The sequence below is a fragment of the Mustelus asterias genome, chromosome 26 (assembly GCF_964213995.1).
Source record: "Mustelus asterias chromosome 26, sMusAst1.hap1.1, whole genome shotgun sequence".
Taxonomy (NCBI): domain Eukaryota; kingdom Metazoa; phylum Chordata; class Chondrichthyes; order Carcharhiniformes; family Triakidae; genus Mustelus; species Mustelus asterias.
In genome coordinates, this window is record NC_135826.1 from 34,809,897 (window position 1) to 34,826,246 (window position 16,350).

Consider the following 16,350-nt stretch of genomic DNA (forward strand, 5'->3'; position numbering starts at 1 on the left):
AAAGATGTGCGGGTTAGGTGGATTGGCCGTGCTAAACTGGCCCTAGTGCCAGGGGGATGAGCAGGGTAAATGTGCGGGGTTACAGGAATAGGGCCTGGGTGGGATTGTGGTCGGTGCAGACTCAATGGGCCAAATGGCCTCCTTCTGCACTGTAGGGATTCTATGATTCTGAGCATTTTGAAGGACTGTCATATCCTCAGCCGCAGTGGAGACTGGGCGAAAGGAGTGACCCAGACCAAGGATAGCTTCCCCCCTCCACTTGGCTCCCTGCGAGACACCCCCCCCCTCCCCCCCCCAGGCTGTGAAGATCAGCGGGAGGTCCTCATGTCAAACGATGGGAAGAGGTGACCTCCCCAAAGCAACCTGCATGGAGGTCTCAGAGGAAGTCAGCAGCCATGGGGGTCATCCAAAGGTGACAGTGCCGTAAGTGGCTGAATGACCTCTTCCAATCAGCCAAGTTGACTCCGCAACCGTTTTGCAGGTGGACCCACATGGAAGGGTTTGGTGTGCATCAAGTGCGGGACTGCCTGCCTGGTGCCTGCAATTACCGAAGGTGGACAAGGCAGACACACCATGCTGCATGGCACTAGAGGATTCCCGACAGAGTGAGTCTGTAGCCCAAGACCCATTAGTTTGCAAAGATCATTACAACTGTCTGTCTCCGCACAGACAGTGACCCAAGCTGGGAATCCAACCCGGGTCCTTGGCGCTGTGAGGCAGCAGAGCTAAGCACCGTGCCACCGTGCTGCCCATGAAAGATTGTGCTGAAGGGGGTGAGAGTAAAGTGGGGAAGGGGCAGTGAGGGAGCATTGATGCGACCGACTTGCATTTGGGGAGCAGAGTCTGCCTCAATCTTGCTGCAGTTTAAATCCTGCTGACCATTTTCCAATGGTGAGAATGTTTGTGTGTGTGTGATGTGTACGCGTGTGTGTATACATGTGTGTGTGTGCGTGTGTGTATGTGCATGTGTGTGCGTGCGTGTATGCATGTGTGGTGTGTGTGAGTGCATGTGTGTATACATGTGTGTGTGTGTAGGTGCATGTGTGTGCGTGCGTGTATGCATGTGTGTGTGTATGCATGTGCGTGTGTGCATTTGTGTATGTGTGTGCGTGTGTGTATACACGTGTGTATGTGTGTGCCTGTGTGTGTGTGTGTATGTGTGTGCCTGTGTGTGTGTGCATGTGCGTGTGTGCTTGGATGTGTGGATGTGAGTGTGCGTGTATTTATACATGTGTGCGTATATGTGTGCGTGTCTGCATGTGTGTGTACGTGTGTGTGTGCATGTGTGTGTGTGTGCATCTGTATGTGTGTGTGCGTGTGTGTGCATGTGCGCGTGTGCCTGCATGTGTGTATGCATGTGTGTGTGTGTGCATGCATATGTATGTGTGTGTGTCTGCATCTGTGCGTGTGTGTATGCATGTGTGTGTGTGCACGTGTGCATGCGTGTGCATCTGTATGTGTGTGTGTAGGAAGTGTATATCTGTGAAGTCATCTCAAATGATGGATGGTTCCCTTCACACTCCGTGTTTGTTTCCATTACAGGTAACAGCTGCAGCTACCAAAGCTGAGGGACCAACAGTAACTCTGAGGAGGAGGAGGAGAGAGCCTCAGAGGGAGCACACATTCACATTCTTGCGTAACAGCAAGCGCCAGTGCAGATACTCACACCCCAGTGGATGTTTCCTCCATTGAGAGAGCGGCGACTGTCACGGAATGTCAAACCCAGCAGCCCACTGATGGGTGATTGGGTGTGTATTCTGACCTGCATTCCAACACCTGGTCCCTGAGCAGCAATGCCTAGAGCCATGATGAGAGGGGGAACGAGGTGGCTGGAGTAGCAGCCAGGACCCCGTTTCTCTCAGGAAAGCAGGAAAGTCCAAATGAACCTCCCGGCAGCAGATGAGTAGCTATTGTCGCCATCAGGGGGCACCTCTCAGGGCACCTCTGACGAGGACAGCCTCTCCTCCACCCCTCTGCCACTGGCACCAATGTCCCAGAATGCCATGATGACAGAAGAGACCTCTGCCACGACGCAGGAGACCTCCATGACACAGGGGCCCTCGCAGCCTATAGTGACCAGGGGATGGTCATCAAAGTCATGCCAGGCAAAGGGACATGAGGGCCAGCAGCCTGTCTCCAGCACAGCTGGTAGTGAGTGGCAGCGCCACGCCATAGCACCTGCAAAAGATTTGAGAAAACATAGTAGTCACACATAGGTGGGCAAAGGTGCATGTATAGGTTTTATTTTGTTTGCTAATATTTTGCTTATTTTAAATGTTTATTATGTTTTGTTGCTGCTCCAGCTTCATTTGTGTTTCACGTTGTGTTGTCCCTGCAGAGTGCACCATTCCCATGGGAGATGGTGAGCTCCGAATGTTACGCTGCAATCCCCATTAATCAGTCACCCTATCCGCCGGCTCCCTCTCCTTACAAAAGGCTCAACATAGAACATTGAATCCCTGCAGTGCAGAAGGAGGCCGAACGGTCCATTGAGCCTGCACCAACAGCAATCCCAGCCAGGTCTTATCTCCTTAACCCAAAGTATTTACCCTGCTAATCCCCCTGATATGAAGGGGCAATTTAGCACGGCCAATCCACCTGACCCGCACATCTTTGGAGTGTGGGAGGAAACCGGAGCACCCGGAGGAAACCCACGCAGACACGGGGAGAACGTGCAAACTCCACACAGTCACCCAAAGGCTGGAATTGAACCCTTTGTTTTCGACCCTTTTGTTTTCATTTTATTTAATTTTTAACTTCTCGACCTTTTATTTCTTTGTTGTCTTTCTTTATTTTACTCCCCCACTCTTTCCCCCTATTTTATCCCCCTTTCCTTACTTTTTCTCCCCTTTTGCTTCCCTTTTCCCCCCTTTTTCTCAATTTTACCTCTCTCCCACCCATCTCTCCCCCCCCGCGTCTTCATCTGTCACAGTTTACCCTCTGATTTCAGCTTCTCTGCCGTTTGGCCATTCTCTCTGTGGACTGCCATTAGCAGCCTTTTCCCTTGTTTTTGTGGTTATAACATCTTTAATTCCCTCCCCCTGCGGAATAAACATCTCCCACTTTCTATGCCTTTTAGCTTTGGCAAAGGGTCATCTGGACTCGAAATGTCAGCCCTTTTCTCTCCTTACAGATGCTGCCAGACCTGCTGAGATTTTCCAGCAATTTCTCTTTTGGTTTCAGATTGTAGCATCCGCAGTAATTTGCTTTTATCCGGGTCCTTTGGCTGTGAGGTAGCAGTGCTAACCACTATGCCGCTCCAAATCTCCATGAGCCTGACACTCAGAGGAAAACAAAAATGAAGAAAAAATACTTGCAAAAGCTCCCACCTGCACGAGCAGACTCTTCTGCTAAACCCAGCCATGGCGCAGCTTGCAACCCCTCTCATTTGCCCTTGCCCTGTCGTCTCATACCTGGTGTGACTCACTCCCAACATTCTTCCCGTGCGCCTGGCGGCTGTGGTGAACCATCGTTGGTTACCACTGTGGGGTTATTCTAATGTTGCTGTTGGGTTAGGGTGTTGACACTGTGGGGTTGTTATAATGTTGTTGTTGGGCTAGGGTGTTTACACTGTGGGATTAATATACCTGTGGTGGATGCTGTTGTGGCACATCCCGGTCGGGCCCCGCCTCCTGGGAGAGGTATAAGACCCTCTGCTCAGGCGGGACCCCTCCAGTCTGGAATGGTGTACTCGTGTTTAAATAGTTCCATTGTTTGTCAATAAAAGCCTTCAATTACTGAAGCCTTGTACCTCGTGCTCGATTGTCGCGCATCAATTTTATTGACAAACACGAAACTCTCGACAGAAAGGAGAGTATGGAACAAATGCTAAAGCCAGAGCGTCTGACGCTGGATCCACGTGCGGTCGGCGCCTCTAACACCTTCGACCACTGGCTGAAGTGTTTCGAGGACTACCTGGCAGCCTCTGCAGCAGTTACTACGGATAACGACAGACTCCAGGTCCTCCATGCGAGGGTAAGCGACACTGTCTACCTCGCGATTCGGGCGGCCACCACTTACCCGAGGGTCATCGAGCTCTTGAAAAAGCGATACACGAGACCTCCCAACGAGATCCACGCTCGTTACCTCCTCGCTACACGACGTCGGCAGTCGGGCGAAACCATGGAGGATTACGCCAATGAGCTCTTGCAGCTTGCCAGGGGCTGCGACTGCAAAGCTGTGTCGGCTGAGCAGTACATGTACGACCTCGCCCGAGATGCGTTTGTGGCAGGGGTAGGGTCTTCGTACATCCGGCTCAAGCTGTTGGAGAAGGGGAATCTCAACCTGACCCAAGCGATGGAGATGGCTGAAATGCTGGAGGCGGCGTCGAAAAGCTTGGCCCTGTATCAGGAGGACCACGTGGAGACAACGTGGCAGGAGCAGTCACAAATCCCTCCTCGCCCCACGGGCTCGCGCTCCCATATCGACCCGACGACGGCGGCAGCCCCAGGCGGCCCGCGGTGCTATTTTTGCGGAGGAGCCAAGCATCCACGGCAACAGTGTCCTGCTAAAACGGTGATCTGCAATCAATGCGGTAAAAAGGGGCACTACGCGAAAGTCTGCAGATCAAAGCCCAAGAACAGCAGTGCAGCCTGTGACCCTCCAGAACGGAGATCATCTCCATCGGCGTCGCAGTACCCACGAGGTCCGACCACGTGCGAGCCCAGGACGACGCCATTGTGGCTGGCGGAGGAGGAGGATGACCACCAGGAGTCGCTACGCTTGGCGCCCTCAACCATGTGCGATTCATGGGGGCGGCCATCTTGGTCGACGACGACCAGGAGCGACCAGCAGGGGTCCTCAGCATCAACCTCGGCTGCCTGCAGTGACGTCCAAGGGCCAACGGTGGCGTCGATCACCCTGGACCAGGCTAAGCATCACAGGCTTGACTGTTCAATGATTAAGGTAAATGGTCGTACTGTGTATTGTCTGTTTGACAGCGGGAGCACTGAGAGTTTTATTCACCCTGACACTGCAAAGAGGTGTGGACTCCGGGTTCTACCTGCCAAACAGACAATTTCACGGTCCCGGTCTGTACCGATCCAAGGACGTTGTGTGGTAACTCTGGAAGAGCAGGGCACAATTTACGAGCGATACAGGCTCCTTGTGTTGCCGCATCTTTGCGCGCCAATTCTCCTCGGACTAAACTTTATGGTCCACATGAAGAGTGTGATCCTACAGTACGGTGGGCCACTCCCTTCGCTGGCAGTAGGGAATCAGCCGCAGCCTCCAAATCGTCCAAAGCGCCCCGCATGCAATCTTTCCACACTAAAGATCACCACACCCTCTTTATTTAAGAATCTGGTACCAGGCTGCAAGCCCATCGCTACTAAAAGTAGGCGTTACAGCGCTGAAGACCGGATCTTCATCAGATCTGAGGTTCAGTGGCTCCTCAAAGAAGGGATCATACAGTCCAGCGTTAGTCCGTGGAGAGCACAGGTCGTGGTGGTTAAGAGCGGGAACAAACCCCGGATGGTCATCGACTACAGTCAGACCATTAATCGATATACGCAGCTGGATGCGTATCCTCTCCCGCGCATATCTGATATGGTCAATCAGATTGCGCAGTACCGGGTGTTCTCCACCATAGACCTTAAGTCCGCCTACCACCAACTCCCCATCCGCCCAGAGGACCGACAATACACGGCTTTTGAGGCGGATGGTCGTCTGTATCAGTTTCTTAGGGTTCCATTTGGTGTCACCAATGGGGTCTCGGTCTTCCAGCGTGCTATGGACCGAATGGTGGACCAGAACGGGTTTCGGGCTACCTTCTCGTACCTGGATAATGTCACCATCTGCGGCCATGACCAGCAGGACCATGACACAAACCTCCAGAACTTTTTGCGCACTGCGTCTCGCCTGAATCTGACCTACAACAGGGAGAAGTGTGTATTCCGTACGCACAGGTTAGCTATCCTGGGATACGTGGTGGAGAACGGGGTCATTGGCCCTGATCCAGACCGTATGCGTCCCCTTACTGAACTTCCCTTGCCCGCTAGCGCAAAAGCACTGAGGAGATGCCTCGGCTTCTTCTCTTATTATGCGCAGTGGGTCCCCAACTACGCGGACAAAGCCCGTCCGCTTATCAAGTCCACGACTTTTCCACTCACGCCAGAGGCCCAATTGGCCTTCAAGGCATTGAAAAGCGACATTGCGAAAGCCACGATGCACGCAGTGGATGAATCCATCCCTTTTCAGGTGGAAAGTGATGCATCTGATTTCGCCCTGGCCGCCACACTAAACCAGGCAGGCAGGCCCGTCGCGTTTTTTTCCCGCACCCTTCAAGGTCCCGAAATTCGGCATTCAGCGGTGGAGAAGGAGGCCCAGGCTATTGTGGAGGCCGTCAGACACTGGCGCCATTACCTGGCGGGGAAGCGGTTCACCCTGATCACGGACCAGCGACCCGTGGCGTTTATGTTCAATAATACGCAGAGGGGCAAGATCAAGAATGACAAGATCTTGCGGTGGAGAATTGAGCTCTCCACCTATAATTACGATATTATGTATCGTCCAGGGAAACTCAATGAGTCCTCGGATGCCCTCTCGCGCGGAACATGCGCTACCATGCAGGAGGACCGCTTGAACGCCCTCCATAATGATCTGTGCCATCCTGGGGTCACTCGGCTCTACCACTTCATCAAAGCCCGCAATCTGCCCTACTCGATGGAGGATGTCAGGTCAGTAACAAGAAGCTGTCGGATTTGCGCGGAATGCAAACCGCACTTTTACCGACCTGACCGGGCACAATTGGTCAAGGCCACTCGCCCCTTCGAGAGGCTGAGTGTGGATTTTAAGGGCCCCCTTCCCTCAACAGACTGGAACGTGTACTTTCTTAACATCATAGATGAGTACTCCCGGTTCCCGTTTGTTGTCCCCTGTGCGGACACGTCGACTGCCACGGTGATCAAGGCATTCCGTGATCTTTTTACCCTGTTCAGGTACCCCTGCTATATACATAGCGACAGGGGCTCGTCGTTCATGAGTAACGACTTGAGGCAATTCCTGCTCTCATACGGGATTGCCTCTAGTAGAACCACGAGTTACAACCCTTGGGGCAACGGACAGGTGGAGAGAGAGAATGCTACAGTCTGGAAGGCTGTCCTATTGGCGCTGAAGTCCAAAGGCCTTCCAGTCTCCCATTGGCAGGAGGTCCTTCCAAATGGGCTTCACTCCATTCGCTCCCTCCTGTGTACGGCAACCAATGATACTCCCCACGAGAGGATGTTCTCATTCCCTCGGAAGTCGTCCTCGGGGATATCTTTACCAGCCTGGTTGACGTACCCAGGACCCGTCCTTCTGCGGCGACATGTAAGGGCCCGCAAGTCCAACCCCTTGGTCGAACCGGTCCACCTCCTCCACGCCAACCCTCAGTATGCCTATGTGGCATATCCTGACGGGCGAGAGGACACAGTCTCGATCCGAGACCTGGCGCCCGCAGGGGACGTAGCAACTCCTGTCGCTCCCATACCCCCTGTCACGAATCCCCTATCGCTTATTTCTCCCCCGGACGTGGCGCGGTCAGCACCGGGACCAGTGCATAACAGTTACACTCCCATGTACAGCTTGCCTGAGACTCGGAGATCGGCGCCACCGCAGAAGGTACCAGGATCCCCTGCACCACCGCTTCACCAGGGTCAACCGGCCCGTGAGTCCTCGAGGGGACAGCCGGACGCTGTTTTGGAGAGAACGCCACCGCAAGCACCTGCTCCGGTGTCACAACCGGTATTGAGGAGGTCACAACGACGGTGCGGTCCTCCAGACCGGCTGGACTTGTAGATTTTTTTTGTATATATGTAGTCTGTTTTCGCACCCCGCCGGCCTTTGTTTTCAAAGGAGGGGTGAATGTGGTTAACCATCGTTGGTTACCACTGTGGGGTTATTCTAATGTTGCTGTTGGGTTAGGGTGTTGACACTGTGGGGTTGTTATAATGTTGTTGTTGGGCTAGGGTGTTTACACTGTGGGATTAATATACCTGTGGTGGATGCTGTTGTGGCACATCCCAGTCGGGCCCCGCCTCCTGGGAGAGGTATAAGACCCTCTGCTCAGGCGGGACCCCTCCAGTCTGGAATGGTGTACTCGTGTTTAAATAGTTCCATTGTTTGTCAATAAAAGCCTTCAATTACTGAAGCCTTGTGTCTCGTGCTCGATTGTCGCGCATCAGCGGCAAATGGAGTGGGCCAGATAAAATCTCAGTCGATTGCCTCATTAACAAGTTACATTGCTTGTTGATTAGTTATTTAAGAAGAGAAAGCGGACTGTGTATTTAACGCGCAGGCCTTCCCATATTATCCCGTTCTAGAAGATGATGATGGGTTGGATACCTGACGGGCAGGACGGTGGCACAGTGGTTAGCACTGCAGCCTCATAGCGCCAGAGATCCAGGTTCAAATCCAGCCTCGGGTCACTGTCTGTGTGGAGTTTGCACGTTCTCCCCGTGTCTGCTTGGGTTTCCTCCGGGTGCTTCGGCTTCCTCCCACAGTCCAAAGATGTGTGGGTTAGGTTGACTGGCCACGTTAAATTGACCCTTAGTGTTAGAGGGATTAGCAGGGTAAATATGTGGGGTTATAGGGATAGGACCTGGGTGGGATCGTGGTCGGTGCAGACCCGATGGGCTGAATGGCCTCCTTCTGCACTGTGGGGATTCTATGACTCTGACATCTTCAGGCTGAATCTTTTGTCAGAGCTTGAATGGAGTGAGCCCAGTTTGACAAAAGGTCAAATCCAGGCCTCGGAGTTTATAATGGAACGGGAGTGTGACAGAAAAATTACAATCAAGAGCCAGGTACTGTAGACCGGCAGCGCAGATAGAAGTAAAATGTTTTTAATAGACACGGATATATGCAGAGCACATTCCGAATGGGCGATAAAGTATGTGCCGTCTGTGATTTGTCCTTGTTTCAAGGTATGCTATCCTCACACCAGAGACTTGGCCACATTGGCACGGCGATGAACGGCAAGGGGCCCAGCATCTGCTTCGTTCGGTCAACATGGACTCCGACCAGTACCAGATGGGGAGGAGCAAAGTATTTATCAAGAATCCAGAATCGGTAAGTTACTGCCGCGGATTGAGTTTATCTTTTTTTTTTAATTGTTAGTTAGGATTTGCCAACCAAAACCAGATTTATTTTTGAAACATTACCAGGGTTTTGTTGATGACTGAGTGGCTGGTCGACCGCCCGATTTATCATTGCCCCCTACAGACCGGGAAGGCTGCTTTGCGGAGGTGTTGACTAAAGGGCCATTATGACCATGGCAATTGTGACATTTTTGGCAGTGAATGTGCCGGTTGATTCTGAGTGCTTTTAAGCGTTGTGTGATGTCAGGGTTTGGTTTAACATTTTATTTCACTTTGTTCTGACAACGTTTGTTAGTTCTGGGAAGAATGAGTCTGAACTAGCCTGAAACCTAAAATTGATTTATTTCCAAGACAGCAATGTGAAGTCACAGACTCTCCCAGTTCCTCCGAGACAGGCAGAGGAACTGGTTTGTATACTCTTACAATGGTTCCCTATTTATTTATTAGTGTCACAATTAGGCTTACATTAGCACTGCAATGAAGTTACTGTGAAAATCCCCTAGTCGCCACACTCTGGCTCCTCTTCGGGTACACTGAGGGAGAATTTAGCATGGCCAATGCACCTAACCAGCACATCAGCTTGGTGGCACAGTGGTTAGCCTCACAACACCAGGGACATGGGTTCGATTCCCGGCTAGGGTCACTGTCTGGATGCCGAATTTGCACATTTTCCCCGTGTCTGCGTGGGTTTCTTCTGGATGCTCCGGTTTCCTCCCACAGTCTGAAAGACGTGCTGGTTAGGTGGATTGGCCATGAGTTTTAAAGTCTTTTGGACCGTGGGAGGAAACCCACGCAATCATGGGGAGAACATGTAGACTCCACACAGACAATGACCCAAGCGGGGAATCAAACCCGGGTCCCTGGCACTGTGAGAAGCAGTGCTAACCACTGTGCCACCGTGCTGCCCTATTTCGCCAATAGGGTACAGTTGTTCCTAATTACTAATTTAAAGCATGTATTCTGTTGAGGCACAATTTCAATATTAATAGTTATTTCCTTGATTCATTTAAGTTTGTCATCATCCAATTTTTTGAAATTCCAGCTTTTCCTTTTGGAGGAAATGCGAGAGCGAAAGTTTGATAAATTTGCCAGAACCATTCAGAAAGCATGGAGGAAGTACATTGCACGAAGAAAGTATGAACAGATGAGAGAAGAAGGTAAGACACTAATGTCATTATAACAAATATGCAGGTGAGGTATATATACAGTTGAGGAAACTTGCCTAATGTTGGTGATTTGGCCCAGTTAGATCAAGCATAATTTTATCAATATATGTGTGAGAGTTGAATAGTTGGTCAAGATCTACATTGACCCAAACCACCGGGGGACATCAAAAAGAATTGTTTTCCTCATTCAATGTCGAGACAGGAGGAATGTTCATCCTGACTCCACGCTAAAGCCACAAGCTCACACTCAGCCTCTCCCACTTTCCTCCACAGCCCATCCTAGGATTTACTCAGGAACTGTGACCACCATGTCATGTATTCATCTGTTCTTAATTCCCATTCAACCCTGAAAATAAGATAACTTCTTTACCTTTCTTTCTGCTCACTGACTCAGAATACAAATTCTATATAACCCTTCAAATAAGGTGACAGATATTTCACCTTGGGCAAGAGTGGCATCTAATCAAAACAATGTGAATGTGTGGGGATGGCGGTGATGTCACTGGATTAGTAATCCAGTAGAGTCATCGAGTCATAGAGGTTTACAGCATGGAAACAGGCCCTTCGGCCTAACTTGTCCATGCCGCCCTTTTTTTTTTAAACCCCTAAACTAATCCCAATTGCCCGCATTTGGCCCATATCCCTCTATACCCATCGTACCCATGTAACAATCTAAATGCTTTTTAAAAGATAAAATTGTACCCGCCTCTACTACTACCTCTGGAAGCTTGTCCCAGACACTCACCACCCTCTGTGTGAAAAGATTGCCCCTCTGGACACTTTTGTATCTCTCCCCTCTCACCAGGCTCTGGGGACATGGATTCAAATCTCACCATCGCAACTGGTGAAGTTTAGATTTAATTTTTTTTTAAAAGATCTGGAATTTGAAGTAATGGTGATCACAAAACTATCATTGATTGCTGTAAAAACCCATCTAGTTCACTGGTGACCAATGAGGAAGGAAATCGGCCAACCTTACCTGGTCTGGCCTACATGTGACTCCAGACACACAGCAATGTGGTTGACTCCTAAATGCCCTCTAAAATGGCCCAGCATGCCACTCAATTTGAGGGCTATTACTGATGGGCAACAAATGTTGGCTTTACCAGTAATGCCTGCATTGCTTGAATGAATACATTTTTAAAAATTAGCTATCTGCATATTTTACAAAAATCCCAGCATTTGTTAATTCCTGTCCCACTTCCAAGAGATACGTTCCTTCACCATTCCTCTTTGCAAAACGTAACGCTTCATGCTATTCTGTATTAAACTGCATCTGCCAACCTGTCTATGTCCTCTTGTCATGAATCCTAATTTTGGTTGTTCGCTCCAGCCTCCAGCATACTTTACAACTTCAAAGAGAGAAGAAGGAACAGCATTAACCGAAACTTTGTTGGTGACTATCTTGGCATTGAAGACCGACCAGAGCTACGGCAGTTTCTTGGGAAGCGGGAGAGGATAGATTTTGCAGACTCGGTCACTAAGTTTGACAGAAGATTTAAGGTAAGGATTGACAATCGTATCTTTAACAAATGGAAAGGAGAAAGGTTCAAGTTCCATTTTCCTTTTGCTGTGTGTTCTTGTCTCATCCCCGTCACCTCCATCCCTCCACACTGAGAGACCAGATTGTTCTCCATGGAAGGCACCAATGTTTCCCGAAATAAATACTCATGCCAATGCCAAACTATGATCTCAAAAAATGGTTCATGATAGTAAAAATATCGAGCTTCAGTGAATATTGCTATGGAATGTCATTCGGAATTAGACTCGTTTGTAATAATTAATTTTTAATCCAGCTGTATTACCTCAAGGAGTCACATGATTGTCTGGACTGGGGTTCTTTAAAAGAATATCTCCAATGTCACACTTGTAGTTTACAACATCAGGTCCTCCCCTTGATGCAATACTATTTGCAATATTAAGACTATATACATCAAGGCAGATCTTTTTCTGTTTGGTGTACTGTCAATGCTCAAAGGAGAAGGGAAAGGAGCACAGACTGATTATGCTGAATCTTCACCTTCTTTACATCACCACCACCGATACCCTGGGGTCACCATTGACCAGAATCCAGATAGGACCAGCCATTTAAATGTTGTGACTACAGAGCAGGTCAGAGGTTGGGAATTATGCAGCAAATAGCTCACTTCTGGACTCCCCAAAGCCTGTCTACCAGCTACAAGGCACAAGTCATTTGTGTGATGGAATACTCTCCATTTGCCTGAGTGCAGCTCCAACTCAAGAAGCTCGACACTATTCAAAGTAAAACAGCCCACTTGATTTGCTTCCTGTCCACCACCTTAAACATTGACAGAACAGCAAGGTATCCACAAAAATACAAAGCAACGAGCCAAAGTTACTTTGACAGTACCTTCCAAACCCATGATGTCTACCACCCAAAAGGACAAGGTAGCAGATGCATGGGAACAACACCGGCTTCAAGTTCCATTCCAAGTCACCCATGAGCCTGACTTGGAAATATATCGCCATTCCTTCACCGTTGCTGGATCAAAAACCTAGAATTCCCTTCTTAACAGCACTGTGGGTGTACCTACACCAAATGGACTGCAGCGACTCAAGGCAGCTCACCATCATCTTCTCAAGGTAATTAGGGACAAACAATAAATGCTGGCCTAGCCAGCAATGCTCACATCCCAAGAACAGATGCCTTGCAGAGCAAGGGCTAAATGCTTGCACTTTGAACAGGCACGAGCATGAGGCAGCCAAAAGAATGAGGTGAAAATCTCTTAATGGGGCTTCTGATCTTATTTTCCTATTGGTTCACCAAATAAGTGTCCATTTGAAGTAGGAGCCAGAAGAATCAGGCCCTTTGGCCTCACGTTAATCCTACTCAGATTGGAGGATCTAGGTGCCATCTGCAGACCAGCTAGACTTTCTCCTATGGAGCTGGTAGGACAACAGGTGCTGAAGATCGCCTGGTTGCTGGTCTGGGAAAGCAGTCGGTAGACCCTGAAACTGAAGCCTATTATTCTTCACGCTGACAGTGGCAACTGGGACTTTGGCCTTGTTCACAGACACAGGCCCTCGCGAGGGAGCAGGCCTCCAGTAATGGTACATTGGCCCAATTGAAATGAGTTAATCCTTCAAATTTACCCAGATCCAGCTAGAGTCAGGACTCTACTTACCCTGCACCCAATTGTGGACAGAGAGGAAAACTGCAGACGTATAAAAGTGAATGAGATCTTCAAAATGATTTTTTCTTATTTACACCACACAAAGTGTGTTACATGTTTCAAATGGCATCTGGCAGATTTTAATTCTGATTCTCATCGAGGGGGTGGAAACATTAGCCAAAATATTTCCAGCCGTTCCAGTCCCACCGACGCTGCCCCACCATCACCCAACACCCCCCCCCCCCCCCCCCCCCGCCCCTACCCACCGCTCACTGTGGGTTCCCCATCAGCGAAGGGTGCAAACAGCAGGAAAACCTGTTGACAGTGGCGGGACTAGAAGATCCCACTGCCATCCAATGACAGACCACTGCAATATATGCCATGAGGGAAGGGCGGAAAATCCGGCCCAATTTGTGCTACACCAGGTTGGATTCATATTCATAATTCCACGAGCAATCAGAAGGGAGCAGGTGCCGACGATGATGCCAAACGACGGAAAATTCAGGTGGTGAAGCCTGGGGCTGCTTTACTGCCAACCTACATTTTCCTTCCTCCTCACCTCAGCTGCTATTATTGCGGGAGTCATTAAGCAAACCCTCCGAGATAAGTCTGGAAACTTTGGGACAACATGAAAGGAACAGTAACCTAGTGGGACAGGCCATGTCCTGATCGCTGTGGTTAGGAGAGCTGAACTTCCCTTGGCAGCAAGGGAGAGGAAAATGAGCTTTCCAACATTTATTTTCTTTTTCCTTTCTTTCTACTTTCTCTTCCAGCAGCAACTCATGTTGGAGTCGCAGAGAAAAAAAGAACCCATTTAAAGCAAATAGAATAGTGCCGGTATTGAAACAGCGTACCGAAGAATCTCACATGAATATGTTAAACATTTATCCTGTAATGCAATCGATTAGTTATAGAATTTAGTTATAGTTGTTTGGAAACCTGTATAACCCTATAATAGTACATGTTATCAACCTTGTACGGTCAATTATATTCAATGTGAGATCTTGTAGACTGGCAGCAGGCAAACAGCTAATAGAGCTGCCATACCAATTTTTCTAGCATTGTCCTGTACATTGCATCCACCCAGTTATTTATTACATCACCGCAGTATTCACCATTGCATTTCTGCATGAAGTAACAAGTCGTGTATCATATCCAATTTTTCAGAGTATAAAACGTGACCTTATACTATCCTCAAAGTACATTTATCTAATTGGTCGAGAAAAGATTAAAAAGGGACCGGAAAAGGGTCAAATCAAGGAGATCCTTAAAAGAAAGATTGAAATTCAGAACATTACTGCTGTTTCTATGAGGTACAGTAATCTTGTTTTTGTGGTTCTACGTTTTGCGTTGCTATCTAAGAACCCTGGCAAACGTCCCAGAAAGCATTACCTGCGTATTTCATCTTGCACTGCCTTGGGCAAGCCTCACACCTGAGATTCTTGATTCCTTTACTTGCAAAGAGTAGCTCAGGTGGTTTCCTGTTACCTCCCTTATGGTTGCTATCATGAGAATATTTTGTCCTTTGCTTGTTTGGACAGCATTTATTGCCCATCCCTAATTGCCCTTGAACTGAGTGCTAAGTCATTTCAGAGGGCATTTCAGAGTCCACCAAATTGCTGTGGCTTTGGAGTCACATGTAGGCCAGACCAAGGAAGGACGGCAGATTTCCTTCCCTCAAGGACATTCGTGAACCAGGTGGGTTTTTACGACAATCAACAATGGTTTCATGGTTATCATTATTTTTATTGAATTCAAATTTCACCATCTGCCGTGGTGGGATTCGAACCCAGGTCCCCAGAGCATTACCCTGGGTCTCTGGATTACTCATCCAGTGACAATACCACCACATCACTGCCTCCCCTTGGTGAATTGCAACCAAGGGAACCCCAGTTGATGGGAGAGACATATAATCAATGGCTGATCTAATATCATTGTTTTGCACAATTGCACACATTCAAAATTAACCCCATTGTGCTTCCCTGCCAGAGTACATTGTGGAATCATCTCTCTCTCTCTCAACCATTCTGCAAACTGATGGTGTGTAAGTCAGACATGCGTCTGTTTCTGTAGCAAATTATTTCTGGCACAGGTTGCTAGTCTCTCACAAGGGGAATATCATTTCAAAGGCATTACACCACATCAAGCATAGCCACACTCACACACACACTCACACAGTCATTCACACTGACACTCACATACTGACACTCACATACTGACACTCACATACTGACACTCACACACTGACACATACACACGGACAAACTAAGGGTGGCACGGTAGCACAGTGGTTAGCACTGCTGCTTCACAGCTCCAGGGACCTGGGTTCGATTCCCGGCTTGGGTCACTGTCTGTGTGGAGTTTGCACATTCTCCTCGTGTCTGCATGGGTTTCCTCCGGGTGCTCCGGTTTCCTCCCACAGTCCAAAGATGTGCGGGTTAGGTTGATTGGCCAGGTTAAAAATTGCCCCTTAGAGTCCTGAGATGCGTAGGTTAAAGGGATTAGCGGGTAAATATGTGGGGGTAGGGCCTGGGTGGGATTGTGGTCGGTGCAGACTCGATGGGCTGAATGGCCTCCTTCTGCACTGTAGGGTTTCTATGATTCTATGATTCTATGAAGGGCAATTTAGCACGGCCAATCCACCTAACCTACACATCTTTCAGACTGTGGGAGGAAATCGGAGCACCCGAAAGAAACCCACGCAGACACGAGGAGAACATGCAAACTCCACATAGACAGAGCCCAGGCCGGAATCGAACCCGGGTCCCTGGTGCTGTGAGGCAGCAGTGCCAACCACTGTGCCATCGCCACAAGATTCCGCCATACAAAAATGTCACATCAATTGCCATCACAAGAGATTAGAGTTTATCAAAATCAATTTCTAGCCATGCTCTTCTCTTTGTGATGACACTGAGGATGCAGTCATATCGGTTTCCACTATCCAGCGAGAATGGACCCTCTCCATGTGTGAGC

The 16,350-nt window shown here is 49.1% G+C and overlaps 1 protein-coding gene across 2 annotated transcripts in view; it reads left to right on the plus strand.

Moving 5' to 3' along the window:
* The window catches only part of myo1f (myosin IF), a 178,599-nt gene that overhangs the window by 147,242 nt on the left and 15,007 nt on the right, over positions 1 to 16,350 (plus strand). For both annotated transcript variants that reach the window (XM_078198412.1, XM_078198411.1), the window contains exons 19-22: positions 8,904 to 9,048; positions 10,120 to 10,234; positions 11,577 to 11,746; positions 14,545 to 14,690. In XM_078198412.1, coding sequence (XP_078054538.1) covers positions 8,904 to 9,048; positions 10,120 to 10,234; positions 11,577 to 11,746; positions 14,545 to 14,690 — 576 coding nt within the window. The remainder of the gene's footprint in view (positions 1 to 8,903; positions 9,049 to 10,119; positions 10,235 to 11,576; positions 11,747 to 14,544; positions 14,691 to 16,350) is intronic.